The 10792-nt window shown below is 39.7% G+C and overlaps 1 protein-coding gene across 3 annotated transcripts in view; it reads left to right on the forward strand.

The window, feature by feature from the left end:
- The window catches only part of Rbpms (RNA binding protein, mRNA processing factor), a 175223-nt gene that overhangs the window by 109699 nt on the left and 54732 nt on the right, over positions 1-10792 (forward strand). For all 3 annotated transcript variants that reach the window (XM_004633291.2, XM_023717613.1, XM_004633290.3), the window contains exon 5: positions 8767-8917. In XM_004633291.2, the coding sequence (XP_004633348.1) occupies positions 8767-8917 (151 nt within the window). The remainder of the gene's footprint in view (positions 1-8766; positions 8918-10792) is intronic.

The following is a 10792-nucleotide window of genomic DNA, read 5'->3' on the forward strand; positions in this document are numbered from 1 at the left end:
TAAATAAATAAATAAATAAATAAATCGGAAGTGACCACTGTCATGTGGTTATATCCGTCTGAAGCATTCCATATATGTAAGCAAAGCAGACTAGTGTTTCTTGGGGGGGGAAATGTTGAAGAGGGAGAAATGAGGATGTTTTTATTATTATTTAATGTATTTGGTACAGGGTCTACAAGGGACTACAGGGTCTCACTGCACAGGTCAGACTCGTTGTGATCCTCAGGATCACCAGGGAGACAGCCATCAGAGGGCCGGCTAGATAGCTCAACAGACTAAAATGCCTGCTTTGGCAGAGCACAGTAGCCAGGTTTGATCCCCTGCATGCCGTGCTGGCCCTGCCCCTGGGGCGAGCTCAGATGGCTGTTGGGACTGGGTGTAATGGCACATACCTGTAATCCCAGCGCTTGGGAGGCTAAAAACAGGAGGATCACTACAAGTCCGATCTATGTAGTCAGACCCTATACACCCAGTAGAACCTGTCCTAAATTCATTAAAAAAACAAACAAAAAAGACAGGCATCAGGCCTAACTCATACTTGAGAAAGAATATTCCCCTCCTTCCAACACTGGCCTAGAGCTTAGCTCTGTTGTTATAATACTGAGCAGTGTTTCATTATTACAACTTTAGCTCAATTATCTTTATACTCTTTATATTTCTGCATATTTTAGAAATTGAAAAATAATTTGACTAAACAAGTGATATTTAAGAACTTAGGTTACTTAGAACTTCAGTCGAGACTTAACTCAAAGGTGGGTAAAGGAAATGTAAGTCCTGGGTCCTCAGTCTCCTCTTCCCCATGACGAGGTTGGATTTAGGGAACACTGAACTGCTTCTGGGTCAGCTTTGAACAGTGTTTTATTTTGAGACAAGGTCTCAATAAGTTACCTGGGCAGGCTGCAACACTTGCTGTCCTCCTGCCTCAGCCTCACAAGTAACTGAAATTATAGGCATGTGCTGCCACACCCAGCTTATCCTCAGCATTTTAGTTAACATTTATAAAACTTCATAATTGAGTAAACAGGAAGATAAATGGATTAATGAATCAATTCCATCTTTTAAAATGATGTAACATTTTTAGCTGCTCTTAATCCAGAGATAACAAGAAAGAGACCCCAGAAATGACTGAATCTAACTGTAATTCAAATAAATAACAAAAACCATACTGAAAGTTAGGGACAATAGGGAAGAGTAACCCCCCAAATTATTATTGTTTTATGTCTTGGGTTGCTGTGGGCTGAACTGAGGGCTTGTGTATGCAAGGCAACTGCTGTACCACTGAGCTACACCTAGAGCCCTCAAATTCTTGGCTATACATACTGACTGTATGCCTTCAATCTTTAAAAAAATTGTAAATAAATATCAAACTGGAGTTACTGGGTTTTTTTGAAACTACACTATGTACAATCTGGTATTGTGCAAGTAAATTAATAAGTTACAGATAAGGAAAGCTGGGATTCTGTGAGTTGCAGACACATAAAGGAAAATGCCAGAGTTAACTTCATGGTGAATTGGAATCAATGCTGTCATTATGAATTTTTAATATATCTAAGTTTTATTTTTAATAAATCTAAATGATGCAGCAAATACGAATGTGAAAGCCTATGTGTTGCATGTGTGCATGCAAAAGTACAACAACTCTAGAGAAATTTGAACACCAAGATAAATACTATTCCTTGATATTCATGAGGGCTTCACTTCTGGGACCCCCAGGGACACCCAAATCCCCAGATGCTGTATGAAATATGTACTGTGTGTACTATTTGCATATGACCTGCACATCCTCCTGTGCTTTTTAAATCAGCTGTGATTATTTATAATATTTAATGTAATGTAAATGATACGTAAAGTTCCTATACTAAATAAAATGTGACTATATATATGCTAGTACTGATATAAATAATTAATAAAGGGTGTGGAAGTAAAAGCCTTCTCTTGAAATAGAGAACTGATACATAGTGAAGAAATAATAAGATTACCAGTAGGGCTGGCCAAATAGCTCAGTGGATTAACTTTTTTTTTTTTTTTTTGGCAGAACCGGGGTTTGAACTCAGGCCCTTGCCTTGCCAAGCAGGCGCTTATTCTGAACCATCTCCCTGGCCCTAGCTTAGTGGATTAAAGTGCCTGAAAGCAGGCACAGGCGCCCAGGGTTCCATCCCTGGGCCTGCGTTGCCAGCCCTGACCCCAGAGTGCTCTGAGTCGGAGAGTGGGTGTGGTGGCGCGGGTGTGGTGGCGCAAGCCTATAATCCCAGCTCTTAGGAAGGCTGTAAACAGGCAGATCACTACAAGTCCAATCTAATAGTGAGACCTTGAACACCCTGTAGACCCTTCCCTAAAATACAAAAAAAAATTTACCAAAGTCTCTTTTGGCCTTCATAGTAATGATTACTTTAGGTAGGAACAGTTAAAAGTACAAAGTGGTTTTGATGCACACAAGGTATTTTTATAGCCTGATGATGCTTATTAAAAAAGGAAAAGATTAGTAACTACATTAAAGAAAGTTGTTGGCGATCAAGGTTCATATCACAGCTAATGGGATAAAAATGACATCAAGTGCCTCCTGATATAGTGCTGAGCAGGACCACACGTCTCTTCTAAAATTCCTGCCAAAAATGCGTAACCTGTACCTAAACAAGAAAAGTAGATAAAACTGAATTGAGGAACATTTATAACATAAACTGCCTGTATTCATAAAAATGTCAAAGGTCATGAAAGACAAGGACTGAAGAACTTTTCCAGATTAGAGAAAACCAAAAAGATTTGATAGATAAATGCTCTACACAACTCTGAACTTGGTCCTGGGCCAGAAAAGCAAGGAGATGCCCCTGTTTTTAATAAAGAGTAATAGGACATTTGTGTTTGTACTTAAAATAGCTCAGGGAAAAAACTGTGTTTGCGTCTATGTATAAGTGTACTTACAAAAGCAGAGGAGAAGGAATGGGGAAAGAGTTGATAAGTCTGGGTTAAGGATGCACAGGAATTCTTTGTACTATGTTTGCAGCAATAAATCTGCAAATTATTCTGTAAGACTGAAATTATATTATTTCTTAATAGACTTTGTAGAACATAGTAAACAGAAAATAGCAACTGGGTAGGTGTGCTGTCTCCAGCGTTGCCTCCTCTGTGGATTCACTGGTTGAGTACTGTGTCGTAGAGCACTACCGTGGTGTCCCTCTGTAGGGAACCACAGCTCTTACCCTCTTTTCTAAAAATTCTGTACAGGATTTTACAAATAATACACATTTATAAAAAAAATTCATGGCATGCCTTGCCCTCGCGATGTTCTGAGACTGTGATTGATTTTTTTTTTTATTTTTTATTTTTTTTTTATTTTTTTTGCGGAACCAGGTATTGAACTCAGGCCCTTGAGCTTGCCAGACAAGCGGTTATTCTCCTGAGCCATGTCCTGACCCCCTGAGACTGCGATTGAGATTAGAGTGTCACATGCCTGTAATTCCAGGGTTTGGGAGGTTAAAACAGGAGAATCACTATGAGTCTGATCTGTGTAGTGAGATCCTGTACTAAATACATTAAAAAAAAATGTAAAAAATGCAAACAATATACAATTATGCAAAAATATGTCTGAATCCCTCCCTGAAGGTTATTATTATTAATAGGCTATTTTATTATAAACATTTCTGACCTTAGACAGACATATACCACTGTAAATACATGTATATACACAACACACCCTTGTACACATTCTTAGTCTTGTCTTCCTTTCCTCCCTATACTAGCAACCATTGTGTAGTTTTTTTTTTTTTTTTTTTTTTTTAACCAAATGTAGCATAGCCATGGACATCTTATTTAGTAAGTACTCATCTCTTGACCTCATTTTTTACCTTTCTGTTTTTCTATAAATGAATGATTTCATTGATCCTAAAAGTGTCAAAGATCTACAAACTCACTGTAATTGTGGATAATTATAAAGACCCACGCATAGATGGTACCTTATAGAAATGAAACACTTTATTGTATTAGGGTGCTAGAATTCAAACACAATTTATTGTGCAGAATAAGGCTTGTTGAGTATTAAGGTGCTATGAGGAGCATGTCAGCAAGATACCTTTTTCTAGTAAGATTAGGGGGCTCAACTCTGCCTACTCCCAGTTTTTGTATGTCTGTCTTCAAAGTGATGAAATCCCCCAAAGAGAAATAGACAGCTGATACATAGTAAAGAAATAAAATTACCAAAGCTTCATTTGGCGTCATAGTAATGATTCCTTTAGGTAAGAGTAGGGATAGTTGTTAAAAGTACAACTTGTTTGGCCACTTCAAGTAGCATCTGTCTGAAAAACCACTTGTGGTGAGAGTACAGCTTGGAACACTGGTCCTTGAGTGCACTTCCCAAAGAACCATCATCCGAGCCATCCCAACCCACCTCTCATTGCAGGCTGCTTTATTGCTTCCCCCCTGGTCTGTCGCACCTTCTTTCCTGCCACCAGTAGAGTTACACCCTGTACAGCCTTGATTCTCAAATGTTGTCTCTGCACAGGCAGCACAGCAACACCTGAGAACTTGTTAGAAATGGAAATTGTCAAGTGTACCCCAGACATGCTGAATGACAACACTGTCACAGGGCTGGGCACTCTGCTTAGCAAGTCTTCTAGTTGATTCCACGACACATCAACCTTTGCGGCTCTCCAGCTTGCACACACTCCAGAGCTGTCACTGGGAGCAGAAAAGGTCTTTTGTGATCTCACCCCAACTTGCTTCTGCAGGCCTCTTCCCCCTCCACAAGACACACCCTGTCTGCATCCTGTCACACAGAAATGTGCTGAGCCCTTTCCCGGACTGACTGCCACCTGGTGAACTCATGCTCTTCCATTATTTCCGCCATAATGCTTTCCCAGGCACTCGCTGCCTTGCTTAAAACAGCTGTACATGAAACAGCCAGAGGCAGATGTGCTGTTTGTCTGCAGTGTCTTTACACCTGATATGAGTATTCCGTGGAAGGGTAACTATAGCCTCTAGTTAGCATATATGCTGAACTGAGACTCAATTCAGCATATTTTAGGGTAATTTCTCATTTAATTAAAATCTTACTAGATTTTAATTAAAAACACAAGGTATTCTTTTCCATGTCTCCTACTTCTTTTCTTTTCCATTTTTTTCCTGTATTTTGCAGGTCTTCTCTGCCCACCCCCCCATGTATTCTCTCTTACTTACCCTGGCCTTCTCTTGTCTCCTCTTTATCATACTTTAACATTTAAAATGTTTTGGGCATAGCTAATCCCTATGGAGAGAAACTCAGCAGAGCAGGATATTGATTACCAAATATGGTGTTGCTGCTAAAGATGTTGGAGGAATGTGGCTTGTATTCTAAGCCTCTGGCCTGTGTATAAGCTGCCAAACAAATTAGGTCATTTTAACTTCAGAGCTTTTTTCCCCCCTTTTAATAAGGATGTTGGAACTTTGATTTGGAACATCATGTTGATGTTATTTTAGCTCAAACAACAGGGGTATGAAGAAAGGGAGGGAATTGGGAGATTCAGTTCCGCATATTTTAGGGTAAGAGCCACCAACCCATGTTGTTGAAAAGACGAGTACATTGCATAGAACCTAAGTTGGTTCTGGTAAGCAAGCTGGTCTCAGTATCTAAGGCTCAGAGCTGCAGAGGACCACAGACTTCTCTCAGAATGCTCTTGTTACCCTCTGTGGCCTGCAGTGAGTTCCCCATGTTGATGTGAGCCCAGGTTTAAGAGAGTTCTTTCTTCCCAGAAAAGGTGATGGAATGTATTGTCAGAAAGATGACCTAAAAAAAATAAATAAATAAAAATTAAAATTAAAATTAAAATTAAAAAAAAAAAAGAAAGATGACCTAAAATTGACAGCAAGTGACTGCTCTGTGTGTTTGATGGGGTGTTGTGTGAATACACAAATCCTTCTATAGCATGCCTGTTTGGCAGTATTGGGGACTGAACCCAGAGCCTCACACTTGCTAGGCAAGGATTTTGCCACTGAGCTACATCCTACAGCATACCATATTTTACAGCCAGGGATCATCTTGTCTCCAAGCAAAGCCACAGCTGTTCAGGTCCATATTTGGAAATAGTTATTCTCTTGAGATAGTAGCTTTGATAAGGTAAATGCTTCTTAATTAGAAGCTGGTGGAAGCAAATGTTGCTTCAAAGCAAATGAAGCTTTGTATCTTCCCTTACACATATTTTTGGCAAGATTGTACTATTGAGGTTTCCCAAATTAAAAGCACACACAAAAAAAACCCCAAATTTAAAAAAATTTTATTCTTCATAAAACTGGTATCTCTTTTTCGCTTTTGTTCTACACAAATGGACATCATCCTACCCAGTCTGGTACCCTGAGTTGGTTTCTTCAAGAATTAATATATATCAAGCTCACAAAGAATTTCTACCCACACCAATATATCTGAGTCAGGGCTCTGTCACTTTTTTTTATTTTTTAAATGTATTTAGTGGAGGATCTCACTACACAGATTGTACTCGTAGTGATCCTCCTGTTTTCAGCCTCCCAGAGGGAGGAATTATAGGCATGCACCCACATTCCCAGTCTCAATCAGTCTTAGCAGGCCCGGAGAGACTGTCAGCAGGGGAGGGTTCAGCACAGCATACTGGGGTTTGAACCTGATCCGTGTGTCTGCCTAAGCAGACAGTTTAATCCGCTGAGCTATCTGGCCGGCCCATCTGTGACTTTCGTTGTACCTTTCTGAGCACCTCTTCTGTTACCCTTCATTTTCTCCTGTAGCTGTTACTTGCCAGTCCAGGCTCTTCCTCCCTTGTAACTGAGCCTGTGAAGTTTAGAATTATTGTCCAGTCAAAAAATGAAGTGTTGGGCGGGCGGGCGCGGGGCTCCATGGTGCTGTCGCGCACCGCGGCCCCTTGCGGAGGTGGAAAGGACGCGGATTTGTCCACGTTGACAAGTCTCCAGCTGTAGTTGGGAGCCTCACTCGCCCGGCGGCCCGGCCAGATCGGAACTGCTGTTCACCCTCCTGCTTGCTCCTGTACTCTCCTGCTCGCTGAGAGCTGTTTTTCCATTTTGAATAAAAGAGTGAGCGCTCAAAAAAAAAAAAGAAGTGTTTCATTCATTTTTTGTGGAAATTACTGTTTTACTTCAACTTCGTTAAGAACAAAAGAGTCTAAGGACTATCAGGCCCACATATGTACGTCCAGAGTACTACATGGAGTACTTAGGGTACTCAGCTTAAGACCCAAACGTCATGGGATTTTGGGTGTTGCACCAGTGTAGGATCCATGACACCGGCAGGAGCACAGTGTTCATGGCACTGAACCTAGTTTTCACTAGATTCTTAGATATGCCTAGTAATAAAGAAGTTCTTGGGTAGGTAGGTTCTGAAAAAGACTTTAAGTTTTGTAGTTTTTATGATTAATCATATGATGTATGTTTTTAAGGTGAACTATAGTACTATGGACAAGGGTTATTAGTATTTACTATCATTTCTTTGGCCTGTGTAATCCTTTGTCCATGTAGCCTGTAAGCCAAGCGTAGTAAAATCAGGATTTTATAACATAAGCCGTTCAGGTTTTGTAAATTAAGCTAAGATAAAGGATATTAATTATAGTAGAAATCATGCAAGCATCTTATTCTTGTCTTTGAAGAGAATTACGTATATTACAGATACAGGGACAAAAACTGATCTCAGGTGGGTGACTTCTAAATGATACAGGGAACCTGCAAATGACATGGGGAAAAATGATCTCCCGACCTGACCTGCATGAGTTCGTGTTCTCTAAAACCTAAGAATGAATTTTAAGAGCAGACGGAGGTTATGAGCAGAATATATTTATTGAGGGAAAGAAAGATCCTGTCTGAGAGAGGGACAGGTGGGGAGCCCGAGCAGGTTGTTCCCACAGAAGCTGTCTCTTCCAGGGACTTTTATAGTGTAAAACCATGTGGGGCTAAGGTGGAAAAAATGGGAACTGGCTTAGGTGGACAAGAGGTGGGGCAAAACTATGGTCAACCAATGAGATTACAAGCATCATTCCTCAGGTAAAATTGATTAAATCTGGGAGCAAATGGGGAAGAGAGTCACATAGCAAGGGGCCGTGAATGTAAAACAGGACTTTATCTTGTAGCCATCAGATAAGAATTCTTTTTGGCTTTCTCAGGGTAATGATCGATCAGGGATGCTAATCTTTAGGGAGGTTAGCATTTGTTGGTCTCTGTCTCACAGCAGGAGCCTCGGTCCCTCCCACAGTTGTAAGGTTTCTTGTCTCCTTTGTTATCTCCTTGGAGGGCCTGGCCCTGTCTGACTGCCCGTAATATTTCTATCTAATTTGGCTATCTGCAACATTACCTTTGTTGAGCTCTGTGTCAGACTGAAATGGGATTCTTTTTCTCTATATGTAGTAAAACTAAAAACATGGAGGAGTTGTTCTATTTGTAACACTGGAGAGCAGGCCTCAGGATTTCGGATCTCTTCTCCAGTGTTAACACAGTATTTCTTTCTGTTTGTCAGTATGCATACTGTTCATTTTCATTAATGGCCATCATAGTTGTTAATTGTGCAGGAATATGCCCATTTCAGTTTTACAACTTGAAAGTTTTTCTCTAAAAAGAAAAGGGACAGGTGAAAGTCCATGTAACTCAATTTTTTAGATACAGTGTATTGTGGGGTTTCGTATATTCTGAGTAAATAGTGAGAATGAGGACACTTGCTGACCTTTTTTTCCTGATAGGCCAGGGTTTACTGGAGTGTTTATTTTGTCACCATTCCGGTTTGACTCTAAGGAAATGAAAACATCTTCCATTTGTTCTTTATTTCCAAAGGGCATCCGCTTCGATCCTGAAATTCCGCAAACACTACGACTAGAGTTTGCTAAGGCAAACACGAAGATGGCCAAGAACAAACTAGTAGGGACTCCAAATCCCAGTACTCCTCTGCCCAACACTGTACCTCAGTTCATTGCCAGAGAGCCATGTAAGTTGATCTACTTTTAGTTTTAGGGGGGAAAATATGTGTATGTGTGCTTGTACTATGGGACATAGAGCTGGCTGTTCTAATTTTCCTTTTGTGTGAAGACATTGCCTATTGTTACTGCTTGAATTTGAATAACAGAAATCTAGATAGTGATTTGCTGTTCATCTGGAACGGAAGTTTAATGTAAAATTTCCTTTGATGTTCTATGAATGTTTTTAATGTGTGATTAGGCCATAGTGAGTATGCCCTCATTCGCCTTGAGGTTTGTGTATACCTTTTATTGCCCCATTCTTGGACACAAGGGTCAGTTCACATCACTCAGTGTAGTCTGTTTGTTGAAGGACATTGGTTCAGTGTCTTTCAGAAAAATAAGTTATCTAAAGTGAAAGAAGCTGGTCTTGGGAATTAGTTGATTCTATTCGTAAGAACAGGTTAATTTTAACCTGAGGCAGGCTAGTAGACACACAAAGAATTATGTATCAGAACAATTTACTCTATCAAACTAATACCAATACAGTTTTAAGGAGGTCTGGAAATGCCTTGTGAATAATCATTTGGGTTAGGATATTGGCTAATTGCTAAGCGGTTCTTGTACCCCACATTAATAGGCTTATTCAGTTAACTGTCCAAAATGTAATTTTTGCCTTTGATTGAATAAAAAGATTATCTTAATTTTCTTCTTCAAGCTCAGTCAGTGGCAGAAGTGAGGCATGAGACAGGCTTTAATTTTTCCTTGTATTGCAGAACCATGTGTGATTTAATATGGCAGGGCACCCATGAAAGCCCAAGTTATTTCCAGTTATTGGGATTGTTTCTGTTCCATTGTTCTTGATTTCCAAACCACATGGTCGTGGTTTTCCTGCTTTCCCTGATAGTATAATTCAACTCTTTAACTACAATTGAAAAGCACATGGCTCCTTATTTTCTCTATGTCATGTGCCAGTTTGGTTGAATCAGGTCATCATGAAAGTTCAGTCACTCATGAGAAAGCTCGTGCTGGTCAGTGGAAACTAGTACATGAGCTTGTCTCTTAGTATCTGTTTAACTGAAGTTTTCCATAAAGCCAGAAAGGCATGACAGAGAAAAATTATTTTGTTCTTCTGTGTTCTAGGTAAACAATGAACTTTTATTTGAGGAGGAACAGGACAATATGGGGAAAGATTAATTTTCAGTCTTAAAGCATTGGTTTAGTGCTTTTGTATATTGTATATATTCAATAAATATTTATTACAGTGAAGGTTGAGTGGAATACATTGAGAGTTGGATTTGGCTCTCCATAGGATTTTAGATGAATTTGTATACCTCTTTATGTCTATTTGAAGTTTCTTTTTGATAATGCATCAGAAAAAAATGTATTTTTGAAATTTTGCTTTTGATGAGAATTTCCTACCTCACATTCACTTAAAAAGATTTATTCAGGGCTGGGAAGGGTGGCACAGACCTATAATTGCATGAGGCAGAAGGATTGCTACAGGATGGAAGCCAGCCTGCACTGCAATTTAAGAACCTATATCAATAAAAATTATTCAGATCAGAAATGTAATGCTGTTAAACTTTCATCTTTTATTACTTTGAATACTTTTCAGAAATTGAGGTTTTTGGATTTTTTTCTGAATCTGCTATATAGCCCTGTGAAACAGGTAGTAGCTAGGGAGGTGATAGTTGCTTTACAACAGGATTTACAAAGAGGAACAAACTGGCCATCCTAGAACTCCTGAAGTTACAGAAAACATGGAGACAGAGCTCAGTACTCTGTACTGACCATCTCTGCTCACCTTCCCCTTGCAGTGAACAGAACAACTTGTGGAAGCATTCAGTTTCCATGGCAAGGTCAGGGCCTATCCAGCTGTCACAGCAAAACAAAATTTGGATTTT

This window comes from Octodon degus, unplaced genomic scaffold, assembly GCF_000260255.1.
Source record: "Octodon degus isolate 3935 unplaced genomic scaffold, OctDeg1.0 scaffold00053, whole genome shotgun sequence".
NCBI lineage: Eukaryota > Metazoa > Chordata > Mammalia > Rodentia > Octodontidae > Octodon > Octodon degus.